The following is a 17013-nucleotide window of genomic DNA, read 5'->3' as shown; positions in this document are numbered from 1 at the left end:
AAAAAAAAAAAAAGCCCCTAACATTAAAGGTGGATGGTTTGGTGGGTTAGGAACTATATGTAAACTACTATTTTAAATTTTTCTCATAAGGGGCAAATTTAAATCCAATATGTTCTCAATAAAGATTGTCTACTTTGAACAATTTATCGATATGTGGTGACTTTGGTTAGTCTGGGTGAGCCATGAAAGTTTGAGTAGGAGGAGCAGGAGGTGACAAGATCAGTCATTATCAGGCTTATTGGGGTATTTCATAAGGTATAATCTTGCAGTTAAAATGGAAAATAAAGTCTCTTACAAAGGAGAGAGAAGGCTGATAGATATGCAGCTTTGTAGACCAATGCAAGCAACAAGTATGTGTATACAGATTAATATAATTATAGAAGTAATTATTGAAGGATTGGATCCCATTGAAACACAGCACCTACCAAACTTATCCTATTGTGTGATATATTTGTATAGATGGTTGAAATGTTGTTTTGTGTGGAATAAATGAATCATAGTAGTTTTGAAAATTGTTTTATGAGAATGATTGGATATAGTTTATGAATGAGCAGCCCAAAGATGATGAGTTGGGAAGAGTGCAAGTGCAAGGAATTCATCCTCAAATCAAACTTTCAGCCTTATAGAATACTGCAGAGGACTCATAATTGCTGGTCTGACTCAGAGTTATTTTGATACCTAACCTCTTGCCAGCATGGCATGATCCCCATCTTTTTCTAATCTGCCATGATTTATATTGTACTGTGGATACTCAGTGTGTGGATCCTTTATTCAGTCAATGTTTTAACATGTAAATATAGTGTATTCACCGTTGCCAAGTCCTGAAAAGACGTCCTCCAAATCTGCCTGCCTATCACGTTTGGGAATGGTAAATGACTTAGATATTGGAATGAGAGTGCAAGGGGATTATCTATTTTTTCTAGAAGTTTAGAGAGATAATGTTAACATGATTACTCTGAACTTACTGGTTGAGTGTTTTCAGTACTCTTTTCTAACGAGTCTTTAGATGACATGTAGGTTCTGGCACAAACATGTGAAAGATGTATCTCGAGAGACAACAGGATCATAATGCTGCCTTGTTAACTGTTCTTCATCTTTAAGCAAGTAAGGCCTTTAGGTAGTGTCAGTCATTGTAAAGAGTTTGTTTTGAGAAAATGAAGGCATAAACACTAGGCTTAGTTGACTGGGGACTGTTCATCATTCAGAAATTTGTACAAAAAAAAAAAGTTATGACTTGCTCTCTTAAGTAAATTCCTTGGCAACTAAAAGAAAAGAGGTGTTTTTAATAAGAATAAGATGATTGGGCATATAGATTTATATGCTTTGTTACCTCCAGCCAGTAGAGGTAAATAAGATTATGCTAACAGCTTCTATGTTCAACAGGATTATATTTTGATGTTGTAGTTGATTCACCCTTATAAACGTATGAAGAAATGTTCATTTTAAAGCTTACGAGTTTTCATTTCTTATAAAAACTGATAAACAGAAAGTTGAATGAGTGCTTCTCCCATGGCTTGATGGTTGCAACACTAGATGTCATATGATCAAGGCTTTCCTTCTTTTCACACATCAATGTTTGATAAATGGCAGTTGTGAAAGGAAGATCAAGGAAGCTTCCACTAATGGCTTAAAAGCCTGATAAGTGAGTGTATTCTTAACAAAGGGAACTCCCGAGGCAGCTGTTGCAGTGCTGGTGGTGTAAGGTCCCTGGGGGATGTGATCTTCATTGATGATCTAGATTTATCATTATAAGGTATACTACTTTGTTATGTTCATTTTTGTTATTTTTCATATCCTTTATTTTCTATTTATTTATTTTCTTTTTTTTTCTTCCATATAGGGAGAATTTATATTTTGGACATCAGAGTTTCGTGAGCTGGAAATTCCTGTAATTGTGTGTGCATACCAGTTTTTGGCTAGCTATATCCAGCAATCTGTTCATTTGGCATTCCTGAAAGTTGCTCTTCAGGCTTTGCGTGAAGGAGTTGATTTAACTTTGTGATATTTAGAGAAGCAGAATTTGTATTTATATTTTTTACACATTGTCAATGTAGTTTGATAATATCCACATGGAACAAATGTTAAAAAAGGAAAAAAAAGTCTGTGTAATAAAGGAAAACTTCTCCAATAGATGAAAGTTTTCATTTATGTACAGTTGAGTGTTAAATATTGTTCTAAATGAAATCAATAAATTTACCCAATTACACTTTGTCTTCAAAATTGTGTCCTGAAATTGTGGAATCCACAAAAATAATATTCAATACAGTATCCAGTTTTTCATTGTGTTTGAGATGCATCCTTTTGTCCTTGGGAAATTATCTTGTTTTTGTTATTTTTAGATATGCAATATTCTTGGTACATGTGAGAAAGAGATGGCATAAAATCTTGCAGAGTAAAAAAAAAAAGAAAGAAAAAGAAAATGCACTAAATATATTCTATGTATCCATTGCTGCATGTGCTTGCTTGCCTGTGAATAAATGCATAAAATTCCATGAGTTTTAGATTCTAAGACTTCTGTTTACTACTATTGCGGCAAATCAAGTGTGGATTGAAATAATTTACAGAGTCATAGAAGCAATACCGAAAATCATGAGAGAGATATCATAATCAGTCTATCACATAAAGGAAAGTAATGAGTGTAATATATAATTAATTACAATATTACCTTCAAAACCATATGACTTTCAAAAAAATGTCTCCCAAACATAATGCAAAGACTACATGTCAAACTACCTTGTATACACTATAAATGATCTCAGTTGCACACATTAATTGATAATTTAACCCAGTGCCACCAGGGATGGCATGTATGAACATGCTGTGCCCACTGTGAGTTTAATTTATTCATTGTTTCAACAAAGATGGTTCCACAAGGAAGTTACCCATAAGGCGAGTACTACCTCTAAAGTAATTAAAAATATTTTCAGGTATCTTATAATGCTATTCGTAATGTCAGTAACACTATAATGCCTATAATGAAGATGATAGCATTATTTAAAAAAGTAAAACTTTCCCTGGAACTTAAGGAATGGTGAAAGAAGTTGATGTCACAAGGTCTACTCCTTTGTGGCTAAGCACCTGCAGAGAACCAATGTGCAGATGCATTTCACAAAAAAAATTGCTACAGTGAGCACAATTTCTAGCGACTGGGTTAACTTCAACAGTGAATCCCCCCAATCCCTTGCTTTTTGTTGTGGAGGAGCTAAGGAGACGGACAGAGGCCCAATGTTGGGGATCACCCCTACCTTGGTCCTCAGCCCTTGACTCAATTAATTTTGCATGGCCTTTCTTCTTTCCTTTTCCTTTTCCTTTTCTTCATCCCATTGTTCAATCCACGTAACTTAATTGTTAATTCATTTTTTGCCACAGTATTTTATCATAATGCTATATAACCTTTGATGTAATATCTCCCATAGAAACCAATAAACTCTCTTACCTGGGAGATTTGCCCCCATGCCCCACCCTATCACTATATTTTGATTATGCCGCTAATGACCTCAGATGTTGACATGGCAGAATATTTTCAATAAATCAGTCAACAGTGAATTTCATGCAAGTCGGATCTTTACATGCCCAGCCAATGGATGCTGACTTGCCTGTACAGGCAATTTATGTCTGAGACATAGCTTTTAAGGTTTTTTGATGTGGGAAATGTTACCATATAAGAATGTGCTTATTTTAGAGTGTTAAAGGGAAAAATAGTGCTTTAAAGTAAACAAACCCCAACCTTGGGCCTCAGCCCTCGGCTCAACAAATTTTGCATGGCCTTGACATTTCTACTACAACCCCCTCCTTGATACTAACTGTCAGCTCAGTCTATTCTAAGACACCCACTCAGGTCTTTACCCAAACTTCAGAAAACATTCCTTCCTTTCTCCCAGTATCCTCCATTCCCATTTCCTCATCCCCCACAGTCTTCTTCATTTTCATCCTCCTCCTACCTTATTACTACCCTTCATCCTTATTGTCCACTTCCCTGCAGTACTACCTCACTCAACATCAGTCCCTCTTCCTCCTGTTCTTGTACTTCAACCACTCCAACCTCTACAAATCTTTTGAGTACTTTTTTTGCCCTGGTAAGTGGGATTGATTTTTTGTGATTCCCCTTATAGCCCCTTATTGACTATACCCTCCTGTTCCAACAATCTCTAAAAACAAATTGGCAAAGTTTCCTACCACAACTGTTCCAATTGTGCATGCCTTGTTGTGATTACATCTGATCCCTTAGCTTGTGCATTATCTACCCAGCTGACCTGACATGCAAACCTATTCCTGCCCAGCCTCACTCCTTTAATACTCATACTGGCACGGGTTTCACCTCTCCGGCTGATAGCCCAGTCTATGATAAGGATTAGGTCCTGCTTACCTGTCACACTGAATATGATGCAACTTCAGTGTAGTGCAACCTATCCTCCATAGCCCTACTAATATTGCCAAGATTACTGTCCATAGACATGACCTTCTCCATAAAATTTATATTGGTGGAGAATCCTACCCTGTCTGGCCATATTGACCCCTCCCTTGTCAATGTCAGAATATTGGCATCTGGCCACCCTGCCAAGCTTGATGTCCTTTATGCGCCCAAACTGGTCATGACCATTTATATTGCTATGCATAAGCTTGCACGTGCCAATTCTGGTGGCTCCCATGATGTATTTTATAGGAGCTGCTCTGTGTACAAGTTTAAGGATGAGGTAGCAGTTATCAGCTTCAAATTTTGTCTCTGCATCTCTCCAAGTATCTCCACCCACTCCTCCAATATGTTACCTGTTAATTACTTCTTAATGGTTCCTCTTTCAGTCCCACACATTCTGTTGTCATATATCCACACATTTTGTTCTAATCATTAACTCACATTTACCCTATTTGTCACATTACTTTACTATAGTGCTATATGACCTTTGATGTGTAGCACATTTATTTGTTTTCAACACTGATAATAAAAAAAAAAATAAATAAAATCTGTAATAATAAGAGTGGCAGAAACATTGAGCTTGTGAGTCAACAGCACTGATTGTGACAGTTGATAATCAACTGACTCCTCTCAATTTTTGGGATACTTGATATGTCTCAACATGACTGTAAAAGGAAAGTCACATACAAAAACACTAAAGAGAATGTAAGGACAAGGTAAAGGCAAGATAGTGAACAAATAATTCAGTCAAGAAAAAGTCATTCTGGCATAAGAAGCAAACCAAATTTATTAGACTATTAATGACCATTCATCATATAGCTTTATGTAATGCTCCATTCACATGCAAAAATGCGCAGACAATGTCACATACTATGATAACAGAAAAACACTAATATTTTTAGGGTGCTGCTGATTCATCATATCACTATGTTCTTCCTTGGTGCATATCATTATGGAAAGTAATGCCAGGTGATATGACAGAATTACATTTATCCTGGAAGATGGAGCCAGATATCAGTGAAAAACTGCATTTCATCATTTATTTTTCCCATTGCTTAATAGGATTTGGAATTTAAGGCAAAACCACATTCATGCATTGGACAAGTAATGTCATGGCACTGGTCCAGGTGCCCAACTAAATGGGTTAGCAAATGCATTTTAAGGATTATAAAAAAGATTCTAGATATTTTGTCTACTTGAGCGTTGGAATTTGTAGGAGTGAATGATCCAAAGGCATTTGTAGTTTCAAGATCTCACTTTATTTTACACCATATTTTTCTTTTTCAAAAATATGGTGAGGGAATAGAAATAAAGAGATAATTGTCAAAATATGCCTACTGATATGACCTGGCTATATTATGACCTTTTGGGGACCCTGGGCTAATGAACTTGTGGAGCCCCATATATACTGTATTATCTATTTGCCTCTACATAGTTATAGGTCTAGAACAAGATCTCATTACCCTGTTGGATGCAGGGGCTCTGCTGCCCACATATGGACCAAAATCTCGGCTTTAGGTATACTCCAGTGGTCTCGTGTGACTTGTACACCTGGCCTGCACTTGTGTGCAGCCAGGCCTTCAATTTTACCTCATTTTCAGTCTAAGTATTTTTGTTTTTATTCTATTTTCCAATGTTTATATTTGTAATTTGATATGCTGTATCAAGATGGTAATAGACTGGTTCCTTAAGAAGATACCATACCATCTCTGTAGGCAGTCTTTCCATGGACAGAATCCTGACCATGGAAATAGTGTCCTCCCAGGCACTCTTCTAGCCATGGTACACAGATGGCATGTTCCACACACTCATTGACCAGTGGAAATAATGCAAGAGCCTTTTCTTAAATGCACACTGAATTTAATTTTCCTCCAAAAGTTTTGTGCACTAGTGGCGAGTCATTCCTGTCACCCCAGGCTTCATCTAAATTTCTCATGACAGCATATTCCCCTCACCCCAGCCCTCAGCCAAATTTTTTCATGAGATGGTCATGACACCCAGATTCAGTGGGTTAATTTGTAATACAATATATCATAGCAAAGTATAAACAGAGTGTTTTAAGAAAGTGAGCCAACAACCAGAAACACCAATTTGTTGTTGTTGTTGTTGTTATTTCAGTGTTTTATTATATTTTTCATTAATATTGGACTTAAATTTTCTCATTCCACTATTTTGGTTTCCTTTTCTTGAAAGATGGTGAGATCTTCAGCTGTTTTCATTATGACATGCTTGGTATGACATCCAGCATAGACAAATTTTGTCATGACAAGTGTAATTTTGACTTTTTTTTTTTTTTTTTTTTTTTTTTTCCTAAAACAAATGTCTTGAGATCATTGTATATCTTGAATTGCATTAGAGGGAAAATTACCAACTTCTAGATCTAACATTTCATTGACATAAAGTAATTCTATACATTTCTTGCAACACTGAATAAGTTTCCTGTACAAACAAACTGGTAAAACAGTTCTTATGTATGCTAGAAGGGGCCTGTGACAATGTATAAAAAGGAACACAATTCAAGCACAAAATAAAACAAAAACTTTACTTACAACTGTATATTCCAACATACAGATGCAGGCAGATGAATATTTTTAGAAATCATTATATTTTACATAAATCAATCTGATAAAGCAAATACTGATAAATCTTTATTTTATATCATTTAATTATCAGGGCTCAAGCCAGAGAGAAAAAAATGATGACAAAATTTAAATGAAAAATTATAAATAAATCAAGCCTTGACCATGTATACCACAAGTTTACTGCAACTGTTCCACAAGATTTGACTGAAGTAAACAGGAAATGACTACATGATTGACCTCCAAATGGGTATTTGCAGATTATATTAGTATTTTTGTGTTTCCCTTTTGCAGTTATATAATATAATCCAATTACATAGACTATATTCAAACATGGAAGAACCCACACACACTTCAACAAATGTTTACACAATAAACCTCATGAACTGCAGTAACTATTCATTACATAGTAACTGTGGTGTCAATCCACTTACCACCTTTTTCCCATTTTAATTGGATCTTGTAAGTGCAGAAAAAACTGCACATCATTCATTTTATAATATAAACAAAAAAAGAATATAAAGGATGCTGGTTACACAATTACACAATTGTTTAGTTACAAAACTATCTGCATATATCTATATTTACCTATAGTTTTAGTAATTGGTAAGTATGGCTTCATTATTTAAAAGCTCTTTAATGCATTCAAATGCTAGAAGAGGCAGTTTTAAGACTTTACTTTTGTTGTACACAGATTTCCACCTTAATTTTTTTTTTAAATGCATGTTGTATTATATCAGAAATTAACATAAGTAGGAACAAATGACTAAAACAACAACTGAATACACTGCATTAGAATTGCTAGCTAATTAAGAAGGATGGAATGGCTCACTTGAATGGCAGTAGCTTCTTATGACAACTGAGAATTTCCCTGTTCTCCAAATTTCTGTAAGGTTCCAACACTAAAATTATACTAAATATATGACTCAAAACAAATTACATGTTATTTTGTGCACTGGTCAACAATCAGTGAAAATGCATTGTATCCCCAATAAAAGTGAATTTCCTCTGAACCGGATACATACACGCAGCACAGTGAAAAAGTCATAATCATTAAATATAGAGAAATCAAGTCCACAGAACTGTCTTTCACACAATGAAGATGTTTGGAAATGACAGATGAATGAGAAATCCTTTTCCTCTCTCCCTAAGGAACGATAACCAAGGACGCTGGAAGACCTTGCTACCCCATCCTTCGAAGAGATTGATGATAATGATTCGGTAGACATCACTAGCATCATCATACTCACTCAGAACTGGAAAGGAAAGACTATATTACTTTTCTGTAATTCCAAGTTTCATGAAATATTTTGCAATTACTTATTACTAAGCTGTAAAATATACTAAATAAAAAATGGAAGAACCTGATCAATTGAGATAGAATATCCTCTAAATACAAGAACAGACTGAACAAATCAGCACAGAAGAAAAAAAAAATAAAGAAAGAAAGGAAAAAGAAAAAAGAAGAAAGAATGAAAGAACACACACACACACACACACACACGCACACACATATATATATATATATATATATATATATATAATATATATATATATATATATATATATATATATATACATATATATATATATATATATATATATATATATATATATAATATATATATATATATATATATATATATATATATCTATATATATATATATATATATATATATATATATATATTATATATATATATATATATATATATATATATTATATATATATATATATATATATATATATATATATATATATATATATTATATATATATATATATATATATATATATATATATATATATATATATATATATATGTGTGTGCGTGTGTGTGTGTGTGTGTGTGTGTTCTTTCGTTCTTTCTTCTTTTTTCTTTTTCCTTTCTTTCTTTATTTTTTTTTCTTCTTCTGTGCTGATTTGTTCAGTCTGTTCTTGTATTTAGAGGATATTCTATCTCAATTGATCAGGTTCTTCCATTTTTTATTTAGTATATTTTACAGCTTAGTAATAAGTAATTGCAAAATATTTCATGAAACTTGGAATTACAGAAAAGTAATATAGTCTTTCCTTTCCAGTTCTGAGTGAGTATGATGATGCTAGTGATGTCTACCGAATCATTATCATCAATCTCTTCGAAGGATGGGGTAGCAAGGTCTTCCAGCGTCCTTGGTTATCGTTCCTTAGGGAGAGAGGAAAAGGATTTCTCATTCATCTGTCATTTCCAAACATCTTCATTGTGTGAAAGACAGTTCTGTGGACTTGATTTCTCTATATTTAATGATTATGACTTTTTCACTGTGCTGCGTGTATGTATCCGGTTCAGAGGAAATTCACTTTTATTGGGGATACAATGCATTTTCACTGATTGTTGACCAGTGCACAAAATAACATGTAATTTGTTTTGAGTCATATATTTAGTATAATTTTAGTGTTGGAACCTTACTGAAATTTGGAGAACAGGGAAATTCTCAGTTGTCATAAGAAGCTACTGCCATTCAAGTGAGCCATTCCATCCTTCTTAATTAGCTAGCAATTCTAATGCAGTGTATTCAGTTGTTGTTTTAGTCATTTGTTCCTACTTATGTTAATTTCTGATATAATACAACATGCATTTAAAAAAAAAATTAAGGTGGAAATCTGTGTACAACAAAAGTAAAGTCTTAAAACTGCCTCTTCTAGCATTTGAATGCATTAAAGAGCTTTTAAATAATGAAGCCATACTTACCAATTACTAAAACTATAGGTAAATTTAGATATATGCAGATAGTTTTGTAACTAAACAATTGTGTAATTGTGTAACCAGCATCCTTTATATTCTTTTTTTGTTTATATTATAAAATGAATGATGTGCAGTTTTTTCTGCACTTACAAGATCCAATTAAAATGGGAAAAAGGTGGTAAGTGGATTGACACCACAGTTACTATGTAATGAATAGTTACTGCAGTTCATGAGGTTTATTGTGTAAACATTTGTTGAAGTGTGTGTGGGTTCTTCCATGTTTGAATATAGTCTATGTAATTGGATTATATTATATAACTGCAAAAGGGAAACAAAAAAATACTAATATAATCTGCAAATACCCATTTGGAGGTCAATCATGTAGTCATTTCCTGTTTACTTCAGTCAAATCTTGTGGAACAGTTGCAGTAAACTTGTGGTGTACATGGTCAAGGCTTGATTTATTTATAATTTTTCATTTAAATTTTGTCATCATTTTTTTCTCTCTGGCTTGAGCCCTGATAATTAAATGATATAAAATAAAGATTTATCAGTATTTGCTTTATCAGATTGATTTATGTAAAATATAATGATTTCTAAAAATATTCATCTGCCTGCATCTGTATGTTGGAATATACAGTTGTAAGTAAAGTTTTTGTTTTATTTTGTGCTTGAATTGTGTTCCTTTTTATACATTGTCACAGGCCCCTTCTAGCATACATAAGAACTGTTTTACCAATTTGTTTGTACAGGAAACTTATTCAGTGTTGCAAGAAATGTATAGAATTACTTTATGTCAATGAAATGTTAGATCTAGAAGTTGGTAATTTTCCATCTAATGCAATTCAAGATATACAATGATCTCAAGACATTTGTTTGAGGCAAAAAAAAAAAAAAAAAAAAAAGTCAAAATTACACTTGTCATGACAAAATTTGTCTATGCTGGATGTCATACCAAGCATGTCATAATGAAAACAGCTGAAGATCTCACCATCTTTTCAAGAAAAGGAAACCAAAATAGTGGAATGAGAAAATTTAAGTCAAATATTAATGAAAAATATAATAAAACACTGAAATAACAACAACAACAACAAAAATTGGTGTTTCTGGTTGTTGGCTCACTTTCTTAAAACACTCTGTTTATACTTTGCTATGATATATTGTATTACAAATTAACCCACTGAATCTGGGTGTCATGACCATCTCATGAAAAAATTTGGCTGAGGGCTGGGGTGAGGGGAATATGCTGTCGAGAAATTTAGATGAAGCCTAGGGTGACAGGAATGACTCGCCACTAGTGCACAAAACTTTTGGAGGAAAATTAAATTCAGTGTGCATTTAAGAAAAGGCTCTTGCATTATTTCCACTGGTCAATGAGTGTGTGGAACATGCCATCTGTGTACCATGGCTAGAAGAGTGCCTGGGAGGACACTATTTCCATGGTCAGGATTCTGTCCATGGAAAGACTGCCTACAGAGATGGTATGGTATCTTCTTAAGGAACCAGTCTATTACCATCTTGATACAGCATATCAAATTACAAATATAAACATTGGAAAATAGAATAAAAACAAAAATACTTAGACTGAAAATGAGGTAAAATCGAAGGCCTGGCTGCACACAAGTGCAGGCCAAGTGTACAAGTCACACGAGACCACTGAAGTATACCTAAAGCCGAGATTTTGGTCCATATGTGGGCAGCAGAGCCCCTGCATCCAACAGGGTAATGAGATCTTGTTCTAGACCTATATACTATGTAGAGGCAAAAAGATAATACAGTATATATGGGGCTCCACAAGTTCATTAGCCCAGGGTCCCCAAAAGGTCATAATATAGCCAGGTCATATCAGTAGGCATATTTTGACAATTATCTCTTTATTTCTATTCCCTCACCATATTTTTGAAAAAGAAAAATATGGTGTAAAATAAAGTGAGATCTTGAAACTACAAATGCCTTTGGATCATTCACTCCTACAAATTCCAACGCTCAAGTAGACAAAATATCTAGAATCTTTTTTATAATCCTTAAAATGCATTTGCTAACCCATTTAGTTGGGCACCTGGACCAGTGTCATGACATTACTTGTCCAATGCATGAATGTGGTTTTGCCTTAAATTCCAAATCCTATTAAGCAATGGGAAAAATAAATGATGAAATGCAGTTTTTCACTGATATCTGGCTCCATCTTCCAGGATAAATGTAATTCTGTCATATCACCTGGCATTACTTTCCATAATGATATGCACCAAGGAAGAACATAGTGATATGATGAATCAGCAGCACCCTAAAAATATTAGTGTTTTTCTGTTATCATAGTATGTGACATTGTCTGCGCATGTTTGCATTGTGAATGGAGCATTACATAAAGCTATATGATGAATGGTCATTAATAGTCTAATAAATTTGGTTTGCTTCTTATGCCAGAATGACTTTTTTCTTGACTGAATTATTTGTTCACTTATCTTGCCTTTACCTTGTCCTTACATTTCTCTTTAGTTGTTTTTGTATGTGACTTTCCTTTTACAGTCATGTTGAGACATATCAAGTATCCAAAACTTGAGAGGAGTCAGTTGATTATCAACTGTCACAATCAGTGCTGTTGACTCACAAGCTCAATGTTTCTGCCACTCTTATTATTACAGATTTTATTTATTTATTTTTTTTATTATCAGTGTTGAAAACAAATAAATGTGCTACACATCAAAGGTCATATAGCACTATAGTAAAGTAATGTGACAAATAGGGTAAATGTGAGTTAATGATTAGAACAAAATGTGTGGATATATGACAACAGAATGTGTGGGACTGAAAGAGGAACCATTAAGAAGTAATTAACAGGTAACATATTGGAGGAGTGGGTGGAGATACTTGGAGAGATGCAGAGACAAAATTTGAAGCTGATAACTGCTACCTCATCCTTAAACTTGTACACAGAGCAGCTCCTATAAAATACATCATGGGAGCCACCAGAATTGGCACGTGCAAGCTTATGCATAGCAATATAAATGGTCATGACCAGTTTGGGCGCATAAAGGACATCAAGCTTGGCAGGGTGGCCAGATGCCAATATTCTGACATTGACAAGGGAGGGGTCAATATGGCCAGACAGGGTAGGATTCTCCACCAATATAAATTTTATGGAGAAGGTCATGTCTATGGACAGTAATCTTGGCAATATTAGTAGGGCTATGGAGGATAGGTTGCACTACACTGAAGTTGCATCATATTCAGTGTGACAGGTAAGCAGGACCTAATCCTTATCATAGACTGGGCTATCAGCCGGAGAGGTGAAACCCGTGCCAGTATGAGTATTAAAGGAGTGAGGCTGGGCAGGAATAGGTTTGCATGTCAGGTCAGCTGGGTAGATAATGCACAAGCTAAGGGATCAGATGTAATCACAACAAGGCATGCACAATTGGAACAGTTGTGGTAGGAAACTTTGCCAATTTGTTTTTAGAGATTGTTGGAACAGGAGGGTATAGTCAATAAGGGGCTATAAGGGGAATCACAAAAAATCAATCCCACTTACCAGGGCAAAAAAAGTACTCAAAAGATTTGTAGAGGTTGGAGTGGTTGAAGTACAAGAACAGGAGGAAGAGGGACTGATGTTGAGTGAGGTAGTACTGCAGGGAAGTGGACAATAAGGATGAAGGGTAGTAATAAGGTAGGAGGAGGATGAAAATGAAGAAGACTGTGGGGGATGAGGAAATGGGAATGGAGGATACTGGGAGAAAGGAAGGAATGTTTTCTGAAGTTTGGGTAAAGACCTGAGTGGGTGTCTTAGAATAGACTGAGCTGACAGTTAGTATCAAGGAGGGGGTTGTAGTAGAAATGTCAAGGCCATGCAAAATTTGTTGAGCCGAGGGCTGAGGCCCAAGGTTGGGGTTTGTTTACTTTAAAGCACTATTTTTCCCTTTAACACTCTAAAATAAGCACATTCTTATATGGTAACATTTCCCACATCAAAAAACCTTAAAAGCTATGTCTCAGACATAAATTGCCTGTACAGGCAAGTCAGCATCCATTGGCTGGGCATGTAAAGATCCGACTTGCATGAAATTCACTGTTGACTGATTTATTGAAAATATTCTGCCATGTCAACATCTGAGGTCATTAGCGGCATAATCAAAATATAGTGATAGGGTGGGGCATGGGGGCAAATCTCCCAGGTAAGAGAGTTTATTGGTTTCTATGGGAGATATTACATCAAAGGTTATATAGCATTATGATAAAATACTGTGGCAAAAATGAATTAACAATTAAGTTACGTGGATTGAACAATGGGATGAAGAAAAGGAAAAGGAAAAGGAAAGAAGAAAGGCCATGCAAAATTAATTGAGTCAAGGGCTGAGGACCAAGGTAGGGGTGATCCCCAACATTGGGCCTCTGTCCGTCTCCTTAGCTCCTCCACAACAAAAAGCAAGGGATTGGGGGGATTCACTGTTGAAGTTAACCCAGTCGCTAGAAATTGTGCTCACTGTAGCAATTTTTTTTGTGAAATGCATCTGCACATTGGTTCTCTGCAGGTGCTTAGCCACAAAGGAGTAGACCTTGTGACATCAACTTCTTTCACCATTCCTTAAGTTCCAGGGAAAGTTTTACTTTTTTAAATAATGCTATCATCTTCATTATAGGCATTATAGTGTTACTGACATTACGAATAGCATTATAAGATACCTGAAAATATTTTTAATTACTTTAGAGGTAGTACTCGCCTTATGGGTAACTTCCTTGTGGAACCATCTTTGTTGAAACAATGAATAAATTAAACTCACAGTGGGCACAGCATGTTCATACATGCCATCCCTGGTGGCACTGGGTTAAATTATCAATTAATGTGTGCAACTGAGATCATTTATAGTGTATACAAGGTAGTTTGACATGTAGTCTTTGCATTATGTTTGGGAGACATTTTTTTGAAAGTCATATGGTTTTGAAGGTAATATTGTAATTAATTATATATTACACTCATTACTTTCCTTTATGTGATAGACTGATTATGATATCTCTCTCATGATTTTCGGTATTGCTTCTATGACTCTGTAAATTATTTCAATCCACACTTGATTTGCCGCAATAGTAGTAAACAGAAGTCTTAGAATCTAAAACTCATGGAATTTTATGCATTTATTCACAGGCAAGCAAGCACATGCAGCAATGGATACATAGAATATATTTAGTGCATTTTCTTTTTCTTTCTTTTTTTTTTTACTCTGCAAGATTTTATGCCATCTCTTTCTCACATGTACCAAGAATATTGCATATCTAAAAATAACAAAAACAAGATAATTTCCCAAGGACAAAAGGATGCATCTCAAACACAATGAAAAACTGGATACTGTATTGAATATTATTTTTGTGGATTCCACAATTTCAGGACACAATTTTGAAGACAAAGTGTAATTGGGTAAATTTATTGATTTCATTTAGAACAATATTTAACACTCAACTGTACATAAATGAAAACTTTCATCTATTGGAGAAGTTTTCCTTTATTACACAGACTTTTTTTTCCTTTTTTAACATTTGTTCCATGTGGATATTATCAAACTACATTGACAATGTGTAAAAAATATAAATACAATTCTGCTTCTCTAAATATCAACAAAGTTAAATCAACTCCTTCACGCAAAGCCTGAAGAGCAACTTTCAGGAATGCCAAATGAACAGATTGCTGGATATAGCTAGCCAAAAACTGGTATGCACACACAATTACAGGAATTTCCAGCTCACGAAACTCTGATGTCCAAAATATAAATTCTCCCTATATGGAAGAAAAAAAAGAAATAAATAAATAGAAAATAAAGGATATGAAAAATAACAAAAATGAACATAACAAAGTAGTATACCTTATAATGATAAATCTAGATCATCAATGAAGATCACATCCCCCAGGGACCTTACACCACCAGCACTGCAACAGCTGCCTCGGGAGTTCCCTTTGTTAAGAATACACTCACTTATCAGGCTTTTAAGCCATTAGTGGAAGCTTCCTTGATCTTCCTTTCACAACTGCCATTTATCAAACATTGATGTGTGAAAAGAAGGAAAGCCTTGATCATATGACATCTAGTGTTGCAACCATCAAGCCATGGGAGAAGCACTCATTCAACTTTCTGTTTATCAGTTTTTATAAGAAATGAAAACTCGTAAGCTTTAAAATGACATTTCTTCATACGTTTATAAGGGTGAATCAACTACAACATCAAAATATAATCCTGTTGAACATAGAAGCTGTTAGCATAATCTTATTTACCTCTACTGGCTGGAGGTAACAAAGCATATAAATCTATATGCCCAATCATCTTATTCTTATTAAAAACACCTCTTTTCTTTTAGTTGCCAAGGAATTTACTTAAGAGAGCAAGTCATAACTTTTTTTTTTTGTACAAATTTCTGAATGATGAACAGTCCCCAGTCAACTAAGCCTAGTGTTTATGCCTTCATTTTCTCAAACAAACTCTTTACAATGACTGACACTACCTAAAGGCCTTACTTGCTTAAAGATGAAGAACAGTTAACAAGGCAGCATTATGATCCTGTTGTCTCTCGAGATACATCTTTCACATGTTTGTGCCAGAACCTACATGTCATCTAAAGACTCGTTAGAAAAGAGTACTGAAACACTCACCAGTAAGTTCAGAGTAATCATGTTAACATTATCTCTCTAAACTTCTAGAAAAAATAGATAATCCCCTTGCACTCTCATTCCAATATCTAAGTCATTTACCATTCCCAAACGTGATAGGCAGGCAGATTTGGAGGACGTCTTTTCAGGACTTGGCAACGGTGAATACACTATATTTACATGTTAAAACATTGACTGAATAAAGGATCCACACACTGAGTATCCACAGTACAATATAAATCATGGCAGATTAGAAAAAGATGGGGATCATGCCATGCTGGCAAGAGGTTAGGTATCAAAATAACTCTGAGTCAGACCAGCAATTATGAGTCCTCTGCAGTATTCTATAAGGCTGAAAGTTTGATTTGAGGATGAATTCCTTGCACTTGCACTCTTCCCAACTCATCATCTTTGGGCTGCTCATTCATAAACTATATCCAATCATTCTCATAAAACAATTTTCAAAACTACTATGATTCATTTATTCCACACAAAACAACATTTCAACCATCTATACAAATATATCACACAATAGGATAAGTTTGGTAGGTGCTGTGTTTCAATGGGATCCAATCCTTCAATAATTACTTCTATAATTATATTAATCTGTATACACATACTTGTTGCTTGCATTGGTCTACAAAGCTGCATTCTTAGCCCTTTTTTT

The 17013-nt window shown here is 34.6% G+C and overlaps 2 protein-coding genes across 2 annotated transcripts in view; both read left to right on the top strand.

The window, feature by feature from the left end:
- LOC119574135 (actin-related protein 2/3 complex subunit 4) overlaps nt 1-10381 on the top strand; it is a 54588-nt gene extending 44207 nt beyond the window's left edge. The window contains exon 6 of the mRNA XM_037921223.1: nt 9075-10381. Coding sequence (XP_037777151.1) covers nt 9075-9080 — 6 coding nt within the window. The 3' untranslated portion in view covers nt 9081-10381. The remainder of the gene's footprint in view (nt 1-9074) is intronic.
- LOC119574147 lies at nt 4367-4988 on the top strand (the record flags this gene model as incomplete). Its single annotated transcript, XM_037921244.1, is given in 1 exon segment — nt 4367-4988. A coding segment is annotated over 1 exon segment (396 nt). The 3' UTR covers nt 4851-4988.
- Nucleotides 10382-17013: the final 6632 nt, after the last annotated feature.

This window comes from Penaeus monodon, chromosome 1 (assembly GCF_015228065.2).
Source record: "Penaeus monodon isolate SGIC_2016 chromosome 1, NSTDA_Pmon_1, whole genome shotgun sequence".
Classification (NCBI taxonomy): domain Eukaryota; kingdom Metazoa; phylum Arthropoda; class Malacostraca; order Decapoda; family Penaeidae; genus Penaeus; species Penaeus monodon.
This window is presented reverse-complemented; position numbering and strand designations above follow the sequence as displayed.